The sequence below is a fragment of the Poecile atricapillus genome, chromosome 11 (genome assembly GCF_030490865.1).
Source record: "Poecile atricapillus isolate bPoeAtr1 chromosome 11, bPoeAtr1.hap1, whole genome shotgun sequence".
In the NCBI taxonomy this organism is placed as follows: Eukaryota; Metazoa; Chordata; class Aves; order Passeriformes; family Paridae; genus Poecile; species Poecile atricapillus.
In genome coordinates, this window is record NC_081259.1 from 14,244,554 (window position 1) to 14,267,739 (window position 23,186).

General features: G+C 39.6%; 1 protein-coding gene across 1 annotated transcript in view; it reads right to left on the bottom strand.

Moving 5' to 3' along the window:
- The window catches only part of MYO1E (myosin IE), a 77,035-nt gene that overhangs the window by 8,003 nt on the left and 45,846 nt on the right, over positions 1 to 23,186 (bottom strand). The window contains 15 exon segments of the mRNA XM_058846616.1: positions 676 to 822; positions 1,289 to 1,434; positions 1,567 to 1,736; positions 2,375 to 2,489; positions 5,708 to 5,852; positions 8,902 to 9,000; positions 12,792 to 12,898; positions 13,706 to 13,787; positions 14,374 to 14,459; positions 15,192 to 15,359; positions 16,288 to 16,374; positions 17,645 to 17,731; positions 18,114 to 18,194; positions 19,109 to 19,305; positions 22,783 to 22,915. Coding sequence (XP_058702599.1) covers positions 676 to 822; positions 1,289 to 1,434; positions 1,567 to 1,736; positions 2,375 to 2,489; positions 5,708 to 5,852; positions 8,902 to 9,000; positions 12,792 to 12,898; positions 13,706 to 13,787; positions 14,374 to 14,459; positions 15,192 to 15,359; positions 16,288 to 16,374; positions 17,645 to 17,731; positions 18,114 to 18,194; positions 19,109 to 19,305; positions 22,783 to 22,915 — 1,850 coding nt within the window.

Genomic DNA, 23,186 nt, shown 5'->3' on the forward strand with positions numbered 1-23,186 from the left:
CCCCAGAAGTGCAATACATGGTGTTTACTCCTGGTACTGGCTTTGCATTCCCATTGTAGGGGAGTGTTTGCTATAGTAATGTTCCTCACTTCAATTCTCCTTCTACACCCTTTCCAAACAAAAATAGTGATCTCCTGTTGCTTTTCAAAATTCCTCCACCTTTTTGAAGGCAATAAAATAAACATACAAATCCAAGGCCTGCGGTTGCTGATCACCTTAGTGGGTGGAAGTATTAACAAAAGCACGTTTGTTGGGATTGTTTCCAGGATGTCCTCACAGCCAAACTGCATCAGACATGCTCTGAGTTTTCACACTTGTTTCTAAAAAATGTTCCCAATATCATTTGCTTAAGTGAGGCCTCCTTAGAATTATTCTTTCACCCTGCAGTCTCCAGCAGCAGCTTTGCAGAGGCCCTGTCCTGGTGCCACGGTCAGGAGAACAAAGGCAGCTCTCCATGCACACACACAGCAGGAAGTGTCCAGTGGCCCTGGTAAATGCTAACCTGTTACTCTGACAAGGCAAGCACAAAGTCTGGTCTCCTTGCACATACAGGGTTTTACACTATGCTACTTCCTATTATTGTAAACAATGTACAACTTGCACTCACCCATTTGCCTTGGCAGCAAGAACAAAACATTTATCCCTAAAAGCCCATTGAAAAAAAACATAACTCACGTATTGCTAAATTTCAGAGGTAGTTTTCTTTGTGTTTTCTCTTCGTATCTTTTAGATAGGAGGCTTAAAAACTCTGTTTTGAAGACTGATTCGAGCAAACTATCGTATTCCTGTTCATGTAGAATGAAAATATCATCCTGCATGGTGCTGCAAGGAAATCAGAGCATACACCATCCGGTTTAAAATGTCGTCAGCAAATACAGCCAGCATTATAATGACATTTGCAGAGTACTCATGGTTAATTTTTAAAAACACAACAAAGTCCAAGCATCATTAATTACACAGCCTCGCTTCAGAGGTTTGGTTTTTTTCAGGGTAATAGAATAGCTGAAACCCTTTTGAGAGACAGGAATACTATTTAGTCATTTTACAGTAATTGCTGTTAGCAAAAAACCATGTGCTATTAAAGTCACAATTATAATCTTTCTCTTCAGTAATGGCAGATTTTGTGACAAGAGATAAATTGGAAATTCAAAGGTTACTGAAGCAAGTCTGAAACCCAAAGCAAGCAAATTCAAAAAGAGAGCTTTCAATTCCCACTTCATCAATCAACTTATTTTCCCTGTCCTACACAAACGACTGTCAATGGTAAAAATACATTCCAAGTACTAACCTTAAAGAAACAGAAAGAATTCTCTCCACTTCCATCCTCCGCTTCAAGACTTCCTTCACCTGGCCCTTCTCTGGGCCCTGCTTTATCTTTTCACGCCCGATCAGGTAAATGCACTTGGGAGTGAGGACGAGATCTCGCTTCACGCTCTGAAACACAACATTGAAAATACACAGCCGAGTCCTGCGACCCTGAGCTGGGCACTTCCTGGGACAGGATGGTGACAACAACTCTGACTCGCAGCAGAGCTCATCTTTAGGGGACGTTGCTGTTCCACCCACCTTAAACCGTCTGTCATATTTAGTTACAGTGTCTGCAAAATCGATCTTCTCCCGCTTGCCCACAAACTGGCGCAGCTCGGGGTGTTCCTCCATGCCTATGTAATCTCCCACAAAATTCCTGTTAATGCTGTTCCGTCTTCTCTCTTTCTTGTTCAGCAGCAGGTCTGATGCTTAAATACAAAACACAAACATCGATTAATAGCATCTACCAGATTTCCTAAAGTCATGCTCTCAAAGAGCCAACTGTTTCACACAATTTTTTGGGAAGTGATAACCAAATTGTTTCTAATATGGAAAAGCAGTGAAGCACTCTTACTAATCCTTTAGATAAGGATATAGATGATAAGTAAATCCATTCCTAATGAAATACACTTATGGCAAGTTCAGTCACTCACTGCTAGAAAGTAAAGATTAACCCTTCCAAACCCAGCATGTTCATTCACACAGCCCAGATCACACACAACTAAGTCCCAGGAGAGTCCATGGATTGATCACCTACAGATTATTCAGATCAGTGTAACTGTGGGAAGTTTTCTGCCTCCCCTGCATAGCATCTCTGATCTCTGTCCTACTCAGTCTGGCTTTGATTTGAGAGCAAAACTGTGGGCAGTCCAAGAGATCTGTGTATGCAGAGCAGTCAACCTCATCAGTGGTATCTTAGGGGTCCAACAAAGTGCAATCATTATGAGACAGTTACCTGCAACGCAACTTCTGCCTACAGAGAGGGAGAGATTCCCTTTCCCTTTGTGTCCACCATTCCTGGAACCATGTGTGTGTGAAGTCCCTGCCATCAGAAGTTCTGACCTACCTTCTTCTCTCATCTGCACGTATTTTTTCCTGGCTGCGTACTTCCTCCAGGCCTTCTGGATGGCCCTGGCATACCCATCATACTTCCTCTCTCTCATCTCTTCTAACAGAAACAGCTGTGGAAGAGAAGTGGGGTGGGTCAAACATTTTACATGCAAAGTTCAAGAAAAAGCTCTATTTTATTTTTGACAGCTCTCCAGTGCATTTCACTCTAGATTGAAGCTGGTGCCTCCTCCACAACTGTGGGATCTGAGATTGGAATGTTAAGGTGGCCTTTCTGGAAGAAATCTCTGATGCTAGAGTGGCTGTGGCTGTTACCAGTCTACCCATTAACTTCCAGACCCCATGATAAAGGAAGAGGAATATGGATTGTCCCTGAAATATTCTACTGGTGCAATGCAAGATTCTCCACTGGCCATTTCTTCAGCTTCCATCCACACATTCTCCAGAATTCATACTTCTCTTGTCAGAATGCTGCCATATCCATGAGGATCTGTGCGATGTGTAACATAACTGCTCACAAACAACTTTCTTCCCTGGATGAATTTCATGCCCTCATGTACACTGGCTCCATTCTCTCTCACCACTGAAGGTTGTCAGCTGGCTGCAGGACTTGTAACTATGACCTTGTAATTCACAAGTATGACACAGTAAGATTTTTGGGTCTAGAATGTTGGAAATCAAGCAAAAATACGGTTTTATTAAAACAGGAATGGAAGGTGCACCCCCTTTTTTTGAGAATTTCCCAGGTACTATTAAAACATGTGTAAATTCAATGCATTTGAACAGCTTCATAATTATTGTAGGATACAGCATATTCACTATAGCCTTTTACAGACTTCAGTTGAATATGGTTTTTGTCTTATCAGGAGCACAAGCATTTGGCTAAATTAGAGCATTCAATCAGTCCACTGACATGACTGTTGTTTGTTATTTCCCCACATTGCGTTTTAAATATTCACAGGAGTTTTCTTCTAGCTTTCAAGAGATAAAACTAGTAAAAATGGGTATATGGAGAAGCAAAGCTAGGCTTTAGGATTTTTTTTTTTACTTTACTGCTCTAAACCATGCAAATCTAGAAAAACACTGTTGCTCATATTGATCTGAGAAAGGAAACTTGATCTGGTGCAAACCATTTCCTCAGAATCTCACTTGCTCCTGTACAGAGTTATTTATTCAGGTGTGTGATGGAAATGTAAATAATGAAGCCTTTCTGCCACCCATAAAACCTTATTTCACAGTTGGCAATTCTCCATCTGCAGCAAACTTATTTTTAAAAAAACTAAAATCTCTTCCTGAACACAAGCACTGGCTGGGGTTTCAGCACAGGCACAAGAGCTCCTGGTGCAAAAACATCCTCAGCTGCAGCAGGGCCACGACCAAGCCTTTGTGCAATTCAGGTTACAGTGACAATATTGATGCTGTCTCTCATGAACACTCACCGTTTATTTCTCTAACAATAATGCTAATTGCAAAACCTCAGTGCAAAATAATCTTTCCTCTGCAGCTGAAGATCACCATTAAGGAAGTTTGACTAAATCGCTGAGCTAAAATTCTTAACCTATAGAAATAAAGCTACTATATAAGCCCTTTCCTAAAATATGCATTATAAAGCCTCCCCTTATACTCTCAAGCAAATCAAGTATTTTTCATCTTTAACCACAACAGGTGCTCTTTTTGGTGGAAGAAAAAAAATTTCATTTACTGTCTAAAAGATTATTTTTCTCAGAGGCAATACAATCCTAGCCAATACTTTAGTAATATAAGATGAAAGATGATTGTCTTTCTTAATAAAAGATAAATTACTCTTTAAAAGATTCAGTTTATATAAACATTTTCAACATAAAATAAAAAAAGCCCAGACTCATTTTGGTACTTATTTAAAAGAGATTTCAGGGCATTAAAAAAAAAAAAAAAAATGAAAACATATACAGTAATTGAAAGCATTAATTTAAATTCAAATCAAAACACAACCCCAAGAAGTTTCCAGTCAATTTCATGCTGTCCTAACCTGCAGAACTGCCCTTCAGTAAAATTCACAGGTACACCATTAAATGACACATCCATGCAAACAGGACTCAGCATCACAAAAATGCATCAGGATGGAAAGATGCTTCCACTGGGCAACAATGCCATCCTCTCAAAAGAGCCAGTAGCACATCATGTTGGGGTACAGATCATTAACTGGATCCATCAGTCCCACGGCAGCACTTGCCACTTGGCTTCTGAACAGAAGACAGACACCAGGAAATCACACCAACTTCATAAGACCAAACTCCCAATAATCTCCAGAAAGAAATCACAGCTGTGCTCCAGAGGAAGCAGGTAAAGCTCACACTCCCTCAGAACTGGCTGGCTGTTGTTGCCATGACCAAGTAGGATCAATCCCATATTAGTTTTCTGCTCTGCTATCATGCCACCTGAAGTACTGTAATAAGCAACATCTCAAGCACTACATGCTGTGCTGTATGTTTCTCAGATGTAGACAGGAATGTAAATCCCATTATTCCTAAACAGTATCTTACCCTTCTTATGGTAGATACAACAAAATTTCTATTATGACTTGGAGAAGCATTCTTTTTTTGCCTTTAACAAATATCTTCCCATGTGATCGGACACAGCAGCGTCATTGCCTGCATTACTGTTGTTCTACAGAGAAAAATGTATGTTCCTGGAACAGCAAATGATAGCCATAGAAGCGTTCAGCTTTTATTTAATATCTAACTTCAGATAAAGCACCAAGAAATCAATGCTCAGCTGCAAGTTGTGCTACACAAACTAAGCCCCATTGCTTCTGATGCATCAGGAATACGTGAGGATGAGCAGAGCACAGATTTTCCTTAACAACTTCTCTGAATAGCAAAGTAAGAAAATTTTCTTCCCAACAGATTTTGCACAACTTAGTAGCAACAGGATAAAACCAGCCATGTGATGCTTCCCTAATATTCTCTTTGGGATTTCAAGTTGCATTCCAGCATTCTGGAACACTGTTTTACTCCATGCCGTGTAACATATCCTCATCATCCCTAGGGACTATTCTACCTTCATCAGTAGTTCTTGTTACAAGAAGAGGACCAATGTTCAAGCATCTTCATAACCCATTTTTCTTCTTTTTGATGCATTTAATTCTCTTTATATTAAATACCAAAACCCTGCAGTGGCCTTACACAGTGTGTCCTCTACACAGCCCCTATGACAGATGCACTCAGATGCATTTGTCTTATATTTTTACACTTCCCCCACTTCAGCAGGTATCATGCTCAACTTGAGCAGGCAGGACTTTAATTTCAGCAAACAGTTGCACATTTAAAGAATTGTGTTCTGGCACACTTACAGACTCTGGAGCTTTGATGAAGACTTTGGACTTCCCGAGCTGGTACTGGTCAGGATCCATGTTGACTGACTGAAGCAGGTGGAGGACTCCTTGTTTCTCTTCTCCTTTCCACAAGGGCCAGGTTGCTTTGGTCAGAATGGCATACCTTAACCACCAAGCAGAAAAGGTTAAAACCTGGAGTCAAACAGCAGCAGCAGCAGAACACCACTGACTCTTGGCCAGCACTACCCCAGGGGAGGCTGACAATGGCAGCAGGGCTTGGTGTGTGTGAAGATGCACAGTATTAAGATGCTTCTTGTTTAGTGGGACCAAACAACTGAGAAGGACAACAGTGCCCTGGAGTCTCCCATTTCCAGATGTGAAGTTGCTGTCTGGTAATTGCAGCAGTTCATTGCAGGAAGTTCTGCTGGAATCTGCTTAAGTCCAGGGATAGGTTATTCACCAGCAATGACCTGTGGTCCAGATCTGAATACCTACATCTTTGGTACTCAAAACTGATTCCCAATCACACATCCAATTTCTCACTCAAGCCTTCTCTCTCTGCCTTATTCTTACAAAGATCTTTTCTGCTTCTAAGCAAGAGACCAGCTTGTGCTTCTAACCCACCTGCTCAACAGCTGGGCTGCATTTAGCAATGAGCCATTCCTGGCCCTATCCCAGGAAGCCTCTGGCTTGGCCTCTGGTGGAAGAAGAAAGCAACAGTGATGTTGGTGCTGCCTTGAGGGCACACAGGGAACTGACCCTACAAAGAGCCCAGAAGGAGCAGGGAAGTGCTCTAATTTGTCTTTGACAGAAAGAAGCATGTAGCCTTCTCTCTCATGGTGTTCTCTGTAAACCTCTGAGAATGAAGTAGATGCCAGGTTGCAGCCCCTTTTAAACTGCCCACTTTTCCAGGCTTCACTTGGGCTTTAGGAACTGCCAGGCTGGAGTTACAAAGCTGCCTCGTTCCACTGCCCACTGAAGGAGCACTGCTGGGCATTAGCTGCCCCAGCATATCTGTGGGTAAGTAACTTCCCTGGCAACAGCTGTTTAGGCTCCTTTGACAACAAGACTGGAGAACAGCTAAATATGTTGAGACTAATTTCTCCCCAAAACCTTGTATTCTTTACTTTTGACAATTTCCTTTTTATGGCTTAGGCATGCTTAAGTTTAGTTTAGTAAACTACATCATGCTTATTAGTAAAACTATTCAACACATGAAAAAAGTGATCAAATATGGATCAGTTTGTTGTAATTCCCTAGACTGTGATTCAAGACCTTTTAATACACATTTTAATATACATAGAGCTCTTGGGTACAAAGTAAGAATAGATTTGAAACTCTCCTTTTTCATCAAATAATTTCATACATTTTACTGGTGGTCTACAGGGAGAACAAACAGATCATTCAATAACATGCACTATTTAAGCATGTCACAGTTTGATAATGTGACAACTCTCACTGTTCACTGCTGTTCAGCAATGGCACTTCAGTGTCCTTGTGCATGCTTCCCATGAAACCAGTCATGTCACTATCCATGAATCCAGGTTTGTTAAGCTTGTGTAAGTTGATCTTGCAGATGATTTCAGTATAAGCACTAAATGTGTCCTTAACATGCTTCTGAAACAAATTCAAATCATGACTGCCCCCCAGATAGGTAAACTCCCAGTGAGCAGTTAGGTCTGAGGGCTGAACAGGGAGTGGGAGCTCAGCTTTCAGATTGGTGACGCTTGGGAACACACAGGCCTTTTCAGTGACTGTGGCTTTTTGCATGCAAATGTAAATTTTGTACATAAAAGTTTATTCAGCTCAGCAATCTCCACTTGCATGGGGCTGCCAAGGATGAAACAAGTGTGCAAGCGTGCATTTCCTGTCCATCCCATGCCTCAGCCCCCTTTTACTCACACTGACTGACTCAGGGGGTCAGAACAGAGCCTGTTCTGGATGCTAGGAACTGTGAATGGAAAGGGTGCAGGAAGAGTTTTACTCATAACAAAATGTTAAATTTAACAAAGCTGATTAATCTGAAACAAAAGGATGAATTCCACAAGAGGAGTTTCAGTTGTCTGTGGATTCAGAAGTACCACCTAGCTTTCCTTTGTGCAGCACTGTCAGGGCTTTCCCTGCCCTCACAATCTGCGTTCAGGCTAGATTTAACTCACAGTATAAATCTGTTATTTGTCTCAGCAACAGTCTGTGTTAAAGTCTGTGTTAGGTAACACAGCCTATAGCATATTCATATTTATATGTCTGGGCTTGAAGGTCATGAAGAAATAGGAATTTAAAATTGTTCCATAATGAAAATTAAGTCCATACTTTCAGATATTTTAGGTCTGACTGTTACCACATTATTTGAATATTCTTGGTATTATCATGAAGTATTACTAATGGCTTTGTTCTGTGCTGTCTGATTAACTATACTCCACTCCTTGCAAAAACTGATTGGGTTTTCATTTGATACTCTCAAATTCAGTGCAAAGACTTCCAACAAAAGCTGATTTATAACATAAAGCCTGTTTGGGCACTTCTTAGCTGTATGTCTCCAGTTTCTGAAAACCAGAAGCTGAATGTTGCATAAATCTTGAAACTGCTCTTATTTAAGAGGATTTCATTAGCTAGTGGAGGTAGTTAATCACGTTAACAGCTGGTTCTAAGACACTGAGAACACGATTGATCTTCCAGAGCTCTGACTTGCTTTCATTCATTCAGTGAGCAGCTGCAGAGGTTTGAGCTGTACCCATTCCCAGCTGTTGGAACAGCAGTGGAAGAATAACGAGTGCTGTAAGCTGAGGTTACTCTTTACACTGCAATGGCTGAATGGCAGGCATGGATTTCTTTACCTGCCTTCTGTCTGCTGGGGAGAGTTGGAGCAGTAACATTTTAGACAAGGACTTGCAGCTGGACACTCAGATTTCAGGCACTGCAGCAGCTCCTTGAACTCTTTGTAACTTTGAGGAACTCTCTCATAGCACTACAAATACTGAGGCCTTGGGCAAGCTTACAGAAAAGATGAAGTACTTTCAATAACACAAAACCAGGCTTTAAAGCACTTTGAAATCTCTGTGTAATCAAGATCACTGAGCATGGCACATGTGGAGAAATGGCTAAAAGGGAAATGAGAAGTTTTCAAAACTGGCAGCCTCTTGGTTCTCTTCTCATCATGTAAACAACCCTGCTGTTGTTCATAGCAATTCTTCTAAATGAGTGTTACCTACCTCTGCAGAAACTTCTTGAAAACCCGTCTGTAGGCGTAGCCAGCTCTTCTGACTCGAATATTTTCTTTCAGACCCAAGTATTCTACTTGATGTTTTACCCTGGGGACAAAAACAATGCAAGGCTTAAAATCCATTTAATTTCAGCATACTTGTGGATTGAGGCATTCTTAAACATCTGAGTCATGTTTAACTGTTTTGATTGCTAAAATTCATGCACAGGTAAATGAATTTATTTTTGCACATTACCCTGCATACTGCCTGGTAGGAAAGATATTCCAGGCAGGTTGACTACAGCACTGTAATATGTAGCAAGTTAACCTTAGCATTTTTTCCCAGTTTAACTTCCCATCTCCAAAGTAATTTGCATATAAATTTCTTAGGTAATAATAAAATCTATAAAAGGCCAAGTAACTACTACCTATACAGTTACACAGCTGGTATCCAAGGAATTGGGAAATTGGTTTATGTTCTCTTACTGAAGGTTTTTCCTATGCTTTACATAGCTCAAACAGCAACACAGCAACATTTTTTTTCCTCGTTGTTGTGGAGAAAAGACCAAATTTGATGGCTGGAAAAAGCCCCTCATGCCAAACCTTCACTACACAAAGAATCACAAAGAAGAAAGCCACGTCAGCATACTGATGAAAAGCTAGAATTCCTCCTAATTTTACCATGCTGCAAGGGAAGAATTCGAAGATAGGCACAAGACTGGCTGAAGCCAGTAATGGATGACTCATCCATGGCACATTTTAAATGACAAACAAAAGCTGAGGTGGTACCAGTCCCACAGAAAGTGTTAATGGCTGTAGAGGAACTCTGCTGCACATGGGAACTGTCATCATTATCTCAACACCATCAGAGCTGCCACACCAAGCACTTCCAATTAGGTTCTAACCAGGGAACAAGTATGTGCCCATGAAATGCAAAGCAGAAAAACAGCAAAACAAGAAAGCTTTTGCACTTTTTCCTCCTTCTAGACCCGTGGTACATTTATGTTTTTTTATTTCATCTTACATATCCTGCTGGTCTACAACTTAATGTTTGGTGATTTGATTTGAAGAATGTCAGTTGCTGATTTCCTTTGCATTTCCTTAATTTTCTCATCTAAGTCCTGTGCTGAAAGAAGGAATGTCAGTTTTTCACTCTGGTGCTATTCTTCTATAGGGCAAAGTATAAAAGCTTCAGCTTTCAGTCTGAACTATAGCAGTCGTTAAGATTTCAGTCCTGCAAGTTTAACAAACTGTATATAAAAGAGCATCTGTTTACATACAACTTTTAAAAAGTGAGCCTGTAAGAAGCCATTTAATTTTGTTTTGCTTACTGCTTTCTCTGATTTTAAATATTTTTCAAATCCTGAAACACTCAGTTAATTCAGTGTTATTTCTCTAGCTATTTTGAGAAGTTAAATTTGAATATAAAATGTAGAGCCCATTGGGCTTTTTTTGTTGTGACATTTTTTTCAAATGACTCATAGTATGAAGGGAAAAAACTTTTGAAATCCCTTTCTACAAATGACAAAATCACTTCAGTTGTTCCTTCTTTTTCAAGACCACTTTTGAGAGATACATTACTAAATGATGAGTGATATTGCTCATAGAGCTTAAAATAAAGACTACTACACATTTTAATCTTGCTGTGTTCAAGGAATAAAGTATATTTTGTACCCACTCCAAGAATTCTGGTACAGTACAAAGTTGGTGGACAAAAATACATTTTCCTGTTTATAGCTTTCCCTCCTGTTCACATCTGGAATAATGCACTGGAGCAACAGTACTACTCCCATTTTCTTACTGTCCTGCCAGTATCAGTGTCCAGCACCAGAGAATTTGAGACATTTTTCTGTTTTTTTCCTTTCCTTTCTGAGAAAAGACACACTGAAAATCTCCCTCCAGGCAGCAACCTCAAGCAGGTCAGGGTCTGGGAATTCAGCTAATGCAGCAGTTTTGAATACAAGTCCAAGTGGCTGTGCCAGGACCTGAACAAAAACACATTTCAAGAACACCCCAATTTCTGGACTAAGTAAGGTATTATACAAGGTTCAGATATTACACAAGGCCTATGCTTCAGTGCTAAATATTCTGGAGTTACTCAATGGCAGCAGAAAGGTGGAGTTCCATGGCTTCTGTGAGCATGAAGTAAGACCAGCTTTGTGAAAGGGTTTTTTTCCTTTTTCAGTTACATTTTCATGGTCTAGTAACCTGCTACTAATAAGCAAATTGCTACTCCCATTACACTGACTAAGGCAGCCTGTGTATGATGCAGCATTATGTGACCACACAAGAAAAATCAAACAAAAAAAAAATTAAAAATCAACCTATCAGCAAAGTATCACATAAACTCAATTATGTTTTTAATTTCCCTCAAATCTTTTTCAAAGTAAAACTGAGAAGCTACAATTTTAAGCTGAACTTTGAATTGTCACATGCACATAACCTTCTTTTCCCCAGACCTGTCACTAAGTGCCCCAGTGAAGTCCTAGTACAGTAAATGGGCAAGCACAGATTGAAATGGGAGAACGTTTGGATCTTTTACCAGGGATGAAGGATTACCATTGTAAGCAGCACTTCCATTTCTGTCTGACCTTGATAGTATACAATCCTTTCTATTTCACTTGGCAAATACAGCAGCTACTGATAACACACCATCCTCATTATAGGAAAACAAGAAGAAATCTTGCCCATTTTTGCTGCTAAAGGGGTTTCCTGAAAGCTTTCCTTTTCTCTTGACTAGGACTGTATTTGTTTCACTGGTTTCCTAGCAACACCTTCCACAATAACAGGCCTGTTTCCCAATATGCAAATGATTGATTTTAAAAGCCCCTCAATTTTTAGCTATAGGTTTTGTAAATACTTTTCCCAGGATCACTTAGTTTACTCCTTTGGTCCCCAGTGTCAGTAGAAAATTAAGTGCTGCACAGTAGGATTTTCAGGGTAGAAAAGCTAAAGAGGGTCTACATTTACTGCCAAGCCCTCACTGAAACTCTGAAGTGCAGTCCCAATAGCTTCTGTAAGCGCTCTCCATCTGCATGTGACTGTGCTGGTCTGCTGGAAAGGCAGGAAGGGAATTCTGCTGGGCTTGTCCAAGAATGCTTTTTATCAGACTTTGCATGCTGTTTCACCAAGGTAAAAATAACCAATTTGCCTTATCAGCAATTTTACCACTCTCAGAAGTACTTGGTATATAGTAATTAATGCTACCTACATTAGGCTCCCACATAGATTAAAGATCCTCCTGAGCACCCACCGCAGTGCAAAAAGAGCAGCACTTTTTCCAGAGAAGAGGAAGATGCTATAAGCACCATGAAGTTAAAGATGCCTTAAAAGAGATGTGATAAAGCAAATGGATCATTTAGACATCTATTTAATGTCTAATCACCTGATACAACATTCCAATGAATTATTTTTAAAGAGTTGGCTAATTAAATTAAATGTAAGAAGTAAAAGAGGAACCTTCTCCATCGTTGGTTACAGACACTTTTTGGCAGGTTTGATACATAAAAACAGGTACAGATATCCTATTGGCTTTTTAGCTTCTTAATAGAAGCTCTTTTCAAAGCATAAAGCCTAAGTTAGAAGTGATAATAATACACTTGGTGTGCATATTCTTGAGTCTTTTTATATATATATATACACTGGTTGTGTTACTCATGCAAATGCTGGTTATTCATAACTGGCAGGAGAAAAGCTAAGAGCTGCATATGCTAAGTGCTGATTTAGACTAAGTTATCACCACTTATCTTCAAAGTTTAGGAGAGGTCATGCCAGATTTCATTTCTGTTGGCTTAGAGAAAGTCGTTCTGTTTGTAGGTTGTACAATTACAAATTATGGATTTTGGTGGCCTCTTCTGACCATTAGCACTGCTTCTCCTCACACACTCTGCTCATCCATACCTGCTCTCCTCCCAGTCTCGAGACTTCTTTGTTTCATTGGGTTTGATGCAGCGGATGTAGTGGGGTGTACACTTCATCAGGGTGCCAACAAGGTCATTGGCTTGTTTCTGTAAAACCAAGGGAAACAACAGGATCTGAGCTGAACAGGGTAAATCCTGAGGGAATTCTACAATTATCAACCATTTGCTGATGATTCCATTGGCTAGATACAGTTGCCTTTGGTATTTCTCCAACAACCAAAGTGTTTTGGGATAATATGCACCTCAAAATAAACTTATCAGCAAATAGAAGACACCATTATCACCAGCTATGTAATACATTTAAACTTCTATATAAAAATATAACTTATAAATAAAAATAATAAATTAAATATAAAAATAAAATTAACCTGTCAGGGTGAAATTTGAGAAAAGAGATTGGTAAAATATTGATTTGCAAAGTCATGTGTAATCTATGTGTATTCTACAATCAGTCTCCAAACAGACCCTGGCCTTGTAGCACTTGTTGCCTTAGGCAAGGCACTCTGTGGTCAGCAGTCTGCTGTTGACTGGGTGGGTGTTGGGTCAGGATTTCTGCACTGTAAAGAGACCAATTATCTGCAGTTAACTGTAGGACTTGAGAGGCTGAGTGAGGTGGCTCACTCGTTATGCAGATGCAAGTACCATCAACTGCTCGTTTTGAAAATTCACAGCTGTAGGATGCAGCTGAATACAACATTTAATGAACACCAACACCGGTGCTGGGCAATTCTAACAATACTGAAACAATGCATCACTTCGGCATCAAGATATTCCTAATACCTATCTTTAAAAATATCTGGACAGGAAAAAAAGAAAAATACTTTTTTGAATTTATTCAGCTGTTCATACACAAGCACACAACCACTTACACACACACTGCAAAAGGAGACATACTTTGATTTTGCTGCCTGCAGTGGTAGGACGGCCCTTCTTGTCCACTTGAAGATTTTCAGGAAATAGAGCCTTTATAAAAGGCCTAGGAGAGAATTTATAAAATAGGGTTGGCATAGAAAGACGATTCAATGCAGGCATGTCAAAGAATATGCTGTAAAAGTTGATAGTTGAATAGAATATAAATAGCTGTTTCTATTAATCTTGAGTTATATGAAATCTATTTTAAGATTAGTACTTTCCATGAGTCTCATTCCTCACAGAGACCCCTTGCTATTTTAGTGAGCACTGAAAGCCATGCCACCAAACAGCTAGAAGACTTGAAGAAAAGCACATCTTACAAAATAATCCTCAATTAATTAAAATACATCACAAAGAAATGTTACTTTGTTTGTCAAAACAGTGCCTGTTCTGAGAGGACTCCAGAGCACTGATGGCCTTGCTTGAGGCTGCCATTACAGCATTTGATTCTGACACTGCAGTGCCTCCCTTGGTCCAATCGGTAGAAATGAAGGTCAGGGTAATGGAGTGATGCTGCTCTAGTGCAGCCCTGGGTTATTTGCTGTGTTACCCAGAGGAGGTCAGCAGGTGCCAAGCAGAGAGGTCAGGCCCTCTGTGCCCCTCAGAACCACCACGGCATTCCCAGCTTGAAGTGAGTTTTGCTTACGTACAAATCACTGCTCTGCATGAGTTCAATCAAGTCCGTGAAAAGAACATCCCGATTTCTCTCGCAGAATCCATCCATATCATAAGATACCTGGGCCAAGGTGGAAATGGATTGTTTGTGGTAAGTTGAGAACCCAATAATTAAAGAAAATTTAAATTCTGTCCTCATCAGTTGCTGTTCTGTACTTTTTGGTTAGTCTGGTAAAACTTAAGTACTACAATGAGCACTAAATCCTGGCATGTATTATTAAACTTTTTCACAACAAAGGAGTTTCATTCTTAAATATAAATTCAGTTTGAAATCAAATTTTAAAAAATGTATGGAACTAGTGAATGGAACATGACATGTGAACAAGTGAATTTAATACCGAATTTTACTAAGAAAAAAGGATTTACTGTTATTAACTGCAGAAGGCAATGAATACTGAGAAATAAAACCAAACAAGCTAGAACTGCACATTGTATTCCCAGTTTTACTGGTGTATCATCACTTAAACATCATTTTTATTTCTGGATTCTTTAAATTTACTGCTACTGTATTAAACAAATGAGATTACAATTAATAAAAGTCATGGGGCACTCATTTATTACATTTAACTTCTGGTTCTGAGAGCAGCAAGGCCCAGACTCCTCTCTGCAGCAAGGGCCATTTGTGATGACATTTCTGTCCTAAGCTCCCTGCACTGTGAAGGGACGCTCTCCTGAGAGAATCTGGCTGTGGAAAACCAAGCCAGCCCTCTGCAGGGCTTCCCCCTTCCTCTCAGGACTCTTTTCTTTCCTCAGAAATACATTACAGAGAATTCAGGGGTTATTTCCATGTTACCTTTCCAGCATAATGATGGATGATAAAGCCCTGGTTCCAGCTGTTGAAGTGTTCATGAGTCCCAATCTGCATCTGGAGTTTCTGGAGCAGTGTCTGGTCAGCCCCTTCTCCCACCGCGTGCATTGTGGCACACACGTCATCTAAAATGCTCATAATCCCTGGGGGATTCTAAAGTGTTGGGGAACAAGAACAGCAGCTCAAGTGAAGGGGAGAAAAATTATGATGCCAGCTGTTTCCCCCAGACAGAAAATTGTCTTTGTCTTTGCTACAAGAACACTAGAGCCTAGTCAGGAAGGATTTCCCTCCAATCACCTAACTTTAACAGCAATATGCAAATAGTTTAAGGAGAGATGACACTTCATGGGATGACAGTGAGAAATAATGGAGGAAACAGTGATTACTGTTGAAAAAACTCACATTAACAAAGACATCAAAACACTCAACATTTGTTTAAAGTTTCTTTCCTCACTCCACCAAAAAGCAGCACAAGTCACTCCAGTCTTTCAACAACTGTTTTGGCCTACATGAGGATAAAGAACTATCTGAAGAACACCCTACTTCTGAACTAAAGGACAACTCAAAGTTTGTTGTCAGCCCAAAACAGGACATAAAGACTTGACACTACAGAACAGTCTGTGGAGCAAAACCACAAAATTTCTTTCATCTACAATACTGACTCTTCACTTATTTCTGCTTGATTTGCAACAGCACCTCAAAGGAAAGGTGGTGCTGTAGCTTCCCCAAAATGAATTACATCTTCCAGGGACACAAAGAGCATTACCTGATGTACAGTATGTCAGTAAGATCATGATAAATTTCAGTGGATACTTTTTTTTTCCCATTATTTTGTTTTTTAGCCATGTGTCAATCAAGCCATGGTATAGTTCTCCTTTTGGATGGTATCTTACATGACATATCTCAGGACTCGTATAAGACATCTTATGTAAGATTTATATATAGACTTAGTATGACTCAGTAACTGAACAACAGTATTTGCATTTTCCTATGAACCTTCTTTACAGAAAAAAACAGTTGCCCAAATATTTAAGAGAAAAAAACATGTTGTTTTCTCTGCCTGTTTGTTCTAAATACTTACCACTTTGTTCTCTATAAGGTCACACACTATTTTGTTGTTAAAGTATTCTATTGGTGTCCATCTAATTCCTTCCTGCACATATTCTTCCTGTTAAGTAAAAAGAAACAGATGCAAACATTCCTTTGCACTGTAGATGTAGCACTAGATTTACAACTCACTCCACAGACAAACTCTGCACTACTCATGTTCAGAAGACTTGCCAAATGTATGACTGGGTGGAGGTGGGAGAAATGACCCTATTGATAGTTAAATCCAGCTCTCTGCTGCCTAAAAGATGAATCGGAATCCTACTCTGTTCTCCCCACACATTCCTTTGTCATTCACAGCCCTTCCTTGGTTACTGACAACAGCAGGAAGATTTCAACTGCTTTATTGTCAAAGCACTTTGCAAATAGTAACAAAATGACTTTTACAGTATCTTAACAGTGCACCTAAGTATCCACATCCTGATCTATTTTAAAAACTAAGATTGTGACAGGCACACTGAGGATCACATCCCCCAGACAACACATTTAGAAATGTACATGAAATGAAGGCTTTTTATTTCTGTATGCAATTACTGTAACCATAAAGACACCTAAAGAAAGACTGGGGAAAAATCCATATTAAAATTCGGTTACATTGCACCAGTCTGTTGCACTTAGAAAGGCTCAGTACACAGTCTGCAGGTCACTTGTGCACCCAGTGCCACCATGACCGCTTACTTTCCCACAAAAGCAATTGTGTCTGGGCATTCCTGAAAACTGTCCCAAAGCTGGTGCCAGCCCTGAGCTCATGCTGCACACAGGGCTCCTGTCTCAGCTGCATCCTTCTGCCCTCCCATGCCGAAACAAAATAAGTGAGATTTGGCAGTAAGACTGTGAGCAGAGAACTGCAAATACTTTCACAATTATTTTTGTATTTCTCTGATCTATTTCATTCTTACATATACACACATACACATATGCATACATAAATATATATATTTAAAAAACAAAAAAGGTGTGGAGGAAATGAAGGAAAGTATCCCCAAAGAAATGTGTGTCATGCTGAAGGGAAGCCCAGGGATGGAGCCAGGCTGCAGCTTTCCATCCCTGCCCATGAGTCAGACTGCAGCACGCCTGGGCACGGTCATATGACTGCACCAGCACACCGTGGGGTGGACCAGCTTCTGCACCACTCCATCAGAGAACAAATGCCTGCAGCTGATGTGCTTTAGAGTTTTAGGGTCAGCCAACAACAAAGGTTGTTTTCTCTCCCTTTGTCTTGCTTAATAAGGTAGATTTTACTGTTTACAGATGAGGAAACGTCAATTATTCCACCAGTTGAAAAAGGAATAGCTGATTTGTGAATCCTGAAGTAATTAATGTCCAGTTACCTGTTCTGCCTTCAGTGTCAGTTCGATAAAAATCTGCTGCAGTTTTTCATTTACAAAGTTGATGCAGAACTGTTCAAAACCATTTTTCTGTAGAAAAGGAAACAATGTAAAAATTAGTCTCCTGCCTTATATACAGTAATTTTTAGTTCTTATGCTGGCAATAAGCTTCAAAGAAATACTGTCAGTGACAAACGAGTTGCTGACTTTATAGACATTTTGTGGAATCTCAGATCTTCCCTTTAAGATCAATGATTTCATTTCTTTGAAGTTTCTTCAATACCTCATGTTTATTAAGTGAGATATTACCAGTGAGATCACACATCCAGGAAGATGGGTTGGGATTATTTTGCTTTTATCCTGGCCATAGGATCCATGTTTTTTTTTCTGGTTTAAAATTCTTCCCCTCTAAATTACAAAAAAACTCTCCTAGGTTAGATCTGCTCAAACCCCAAGTATTCCATTGCCATACCTGAAATATTTCAAAGCCATAAATATCAAGGACACCGATGTTATATTCTTCATGGTCCTTCTCCATAGCCTTATTAATAGACTAATAAAACAGAAACAAAACATAAAACAAAGTATAGTTTATACAATTAAAATCTATTCATATTCTTAAACATTTATATTAAAATTCTTTTAAAATAATTTAATTGAATACAAATATGAATAATGTCATTTTGCTTTCACTTTTTAACGAAGTGTTACTAACAGTTAGGAAATGAACAGTATGTTATCCTGTTTTCCAGGTCAGTGAGCCTTTGGATCTACTATCTATAAAAATCTTTCCTTTTCACTGTAATTGGCTCAGTTAAATAAAAGGAGCCAACAGAAAAAGAACAGCCTTAGGTCTGCTATTTGATGCATTTTACTGAGGGTACAGTGATTCTCTTCACCTCGCTCTGTGTCCCCGTCCTGTGCAGCGTCAGTGCTGGCACAAGCACAGTGGGGTGACAGGGCTGCTGTCAGGAGGGAGGCTCTGGGTCCCTGCAGTCCCCACGGAGCAGATCCCTGCTGCACCAGGAGCATCCAGGGCTCCCAGCCTCCAGCCCAGGCTCTTACTCTGTACAAGAGAGCATTTTAGTGTGGAGAATGGAATTTGGCCCCTGGCTCCATCGCCAAATCCGGCTGCTGAGGGGGCTCTTTGCAGGGAAGTGAGATCGGAGAGCAGGGGAGCACAACCAACGATTAATTCTGCTCTGCTCTGAAGGAGGAAGTCAGACTCAGAGCTGCAGAGATGCTGACAGGAGGGAGTTCAGGATCCCACACGGGTTACAGGAGGAGCTGGCAAGCACAGCTCGTGGCAGAGGCAGCGCCCTGGCTTTGGTATCCATGGCCACACTCCCACTGCCCTGGGCAGGCCTGGGCAAAGCAATGACAGCCAAGAAAAGGCCTGCAATGAACATTCCCCGTGCCCTTGAACTTGTTTTGATACCTCAGTAAAATCAAGCAAAACCAACTTACATCCACCAAGTAATCAAAAACACGGGAATGAAGGGCCTTGGCCAGCGCATCCCTGGTGTAGCAGGCTTGTTCCACATTCAGTGTGACATTAATGGACTCAGATTTGCCTCCCCACTTGCTGTCCATCTGTCTGCTGGTCAGTTTTTCCTTCAGGCGCTCCTGGTTAATTCCCAGGAGAAAAGCAGGGAAAGCTAAAACTGCAAGAAAGATCAGGCTTGCTGGATTATGACTTACAGACTAAATACAGAACAAAGAAAAAAATTAACTGTATCTCAAATAACAATAAAACTCACAGTGTCCAGCTTAAAAAGGAAATGAGGAGCGTTTTCCCCTATTCTCTATTCCCCTATGCTCTTCAAGGACATTTTCAACTCTTTACTTACATGGATTTCAATTAAGATAAACCACCTTGAAGTAAAATAGCTATTTCTGTACCTTCAGTCCTTCAAACATGTTAGGACATAGTTCTGAACTGTGTGGTTCAAACAAATCACTCTTGGAGGAGACGTAAATAAAACGTAGAGCTCACACATGAAATAAAATTGACACCATTGAAATTTTTTTGTAAAAACATGAAATGTTTAAAATGTAATAAAAAGTAGGCTATCTGCTTTCTAATATCCTTTCTTCTTGTAAGTTAGGACATTGTAAAAAGTTTTCAATTACCTTGCCTTTTATTTTTTAATCCCTTATTCTGTTTCCCCTTGTTTAAAAGTAAAGCACAAAAATACATCTGTACCATAAGCAGCCCAGACTCTGGGATTCTCTGCACTCTCAGCACATGGTGCTGATGTTAGTGCAGGTGTCACACACACCTTAGGGAGTGGAAAAACAGAAGTCACTTGAAAGCAAAACAGAAGTGACAGCTCCTGAGGAAAACTCCTGGAGTTGGTATTGTACCTCCACTAAACCACATGATCCTCTAACAGTGTTTCCTCCATGTCCCATTGGTTTCAGATCTACTTCACTGGTGCAAGGAAAATATAAAATAATGACTAAGGCAGCAGTCACTTGTGCTTTATACATCTGTAATGTCACAGCATGACTTCAGTAAACCCTCTAGTACATTATTCCAAAAGTATTTTTAAAATTAGAAATAACCACCAGCTTTCTAAAATATGATTTATTACCATCAGCAAGCTGATTAAATTTACCCTGGGGTACCAGGAACCACACAAAGCCGAGTCACTGGCAACATCTCTGGTAATTCAGAGAACTCAGGTTGAAGAGCACATGAAAAGGTCAATCATCATATGCTTTAACTTGGAAAAGAATGTAGGCAATTATAGACCAGATATGCTCACATATACTGTTAAGATGCCAGGAAAAATGCTTAACCAATAGTGCTGGTAAGAATTTATGAAGACAGTGTAATGGCAAGGAGCACCATGCAGAGCTCAGAAACTCTCCCTTCCCAGTGCTAATGATTTACTGTAAGGAAAGAGTAGCTGGCCAGCACTTGATACAACTTCACATTCTTAAGATGCCTGATTGTTTTCCCTAGTTAGAGACCATAAAGTTACAGTCTGGAAATTATTATAAAGCAGGATATGCATGTAATTGAAAAAATGATCCTCAAAGAGTCATCAGTAGCATTCAGTGGAATAGTTTTAAATACACTCTGTGAAGGAAAGCTGAAAAGATTGGGCTCACTTCCTGGCCTTCCAGGAAGTGAAAAACAACCTTTTCAATACAATACAAGTGTAAAGAGGGAGGGTTTAAATTCTTTTCTCCTTCCAAGAGAGAAGTACTACTATTTGCCATGATTTGCAGCATGGAAGATTTCCAGGAAATAAGAACTTTTAATCTATCAATATAATCAAATACTAGATATAAACATAATTAGTATAATAAAAACATAATTTAACTAATTAAAATATAATTAATTAAATATATTACTATTTTACTATATCATCTTTTATAATTTCCTATTTTAATATATTATATTAAACTATGTTTCTAATTAATTTTTATAATAAAATATAGTAATGAATATAATTAATATAATCAAAAACTAGAGCAAATAGCAATCACTAGCAGTTTTAAAGATGTATTTGTCTAAAGGTCTGTCAAGAATGATGTGTACAGATTTGATTCTGACTCGGAGCAAGGGAACAGAGTTTATGCATATGCAAAGAATGGCTTTGCATATTTTTCTGCAATTAGCTGTAAACAAGAACACTACTGACCAAATTCTTAAACTTTTGATTATTTCAGGCTTACACAAAGCAGGACTGGCCAGTGGCTGCTCCTTGTGCTTTATCTTTCATGGCTATGCAGGCTATAAATGCTTATTTATAAATGCTATTGAGTTGGTTAGGACGAACAGTAAACTGGGGAGAGGACTAATGGAGAAAAGAAATGAGCACAGCTTTCATCTTCATAATATAGAAACTGTGCTAGACATGGCTATTTCTTCTCTGGCTTCTTTAAAATCAGTATATTTATGTGTAAGATTGATATTCATTCTACTTTCTAATTTCTTCCCATGTACTATTCATACACAATTTATGTATTTGTATCCCAGGGAGCAGGAGAAACACGGTGGACATGGTTCATCACAGAAATATATTCACTTCCAATGATTTATTTTCAATTCATGTCTTTGCCATTTGTTATTTCAATGCAACCCACTCTGCATCCAACTTGTACAGCTTTTAAACGCCTTGATTTAATTGAAAGATTTAACACTGTGATTTAAATTGAAGCACAGTAGCTCATTTGGAATCAAAAGGCATATAAATACAATGCCACAAAATGTTTTTCTTTGGGTTCACTTAATTTCTTAATTTGAGAGACTACGAAGGTTAAAAGTTAAAATCAGTTATGAATCAAGTATCTAAAGCTAAACAAATGCAATTTCCCTAGACTTAAGACCCATTGTGAACCAAGAATTAAGAGAACACACAGGTATGCATAAGGTACTGTTATGTATGTTGTGCTTATCCACTGTGTCCTTAAACTATCCAAGCAGCACAAATCCACATTAGACACAAGGTATAAATCACAACAAAAACATTTAAAACTCAAAGTCCTTTAACATTCCAGCACCTTGCTGCTGTGGACCCCACTGCTGCAGAACAGAGCAAGTGCTGAGGGATGCAAGGACAGGGCACTGTGGGAACAGGAACTGTAGAGAAATAGTTACTCAGTAGCTGTAGCTAAAGGAACTCACAGGAAACACAACTGCAGAATGTGCAGTCTGCATTTCAGTTCAGCTCCAAAGCTCTGTTTCCAAGGCACACACACCCACCTGTATGGAGCCTGGGCAGCAGCTGTGTCCTGAGCCAGGGACACCCACACCTGGGAGCTGCTTTCACAGGACAGGGAGGCCACACAAACCACATCATCAACAGGGGGGTTTTATGAATGTGTGCTCATGCACTTTTGAAAGAAGCAGAGTTCAAGCCCTTCTAACAGTGTCTATTATTTCATACTCAAAGGTTGGAACAGGATTTCTCAAATTCAAAATCACACTCCTGTTAAGTCAGTGGCCTTTTACAAGACAAAAGAGGGGCCTCAGCACCTGGTTTTGGCAGAGACTCTCAATTGGCAGCCTCACACTCTAAGAAACGATGCTCTGTTTGGATAAGCAGCTCTAAATTGCAATTCACCTTCTGCCATCTGGGCTGCAGCCCACTGCTGCTCCTGTAACAGTTTCCAGAGGTACTTACACTCCTCGCTCTCCACTCCTGCATAGTTGCCAACTTCTTTGAAGCTGATGTTTCCCAAATGCAATATTCCTGCCACTATCTGCAGTACCAATGTCTGCTCCTCTGCAAAGATCCCAATCACACTCATCGCGTGCTGGGAAGAAAAACAAATAAATTTGCATCAGTCAAAGATTCTTGTCTTAGTTATTTTAAAATTTTGGTGTTAAAAAGTGGAGTTATTCAAAGCAGTTCAGATTCCTAAGGCAACCAAATTTCATTAAAGCTGCAATGAAGTTTCAAAGGGTACCAGATGTCCTACTTCAGCATTTCTGTATTTTTTCAAATTAAATACAGAAGTATCTACACCTTTTAGAAGATGTATTAACAAAGTAAGTTCTGGAAAAAAGTAAACACCTGCTTTTAAG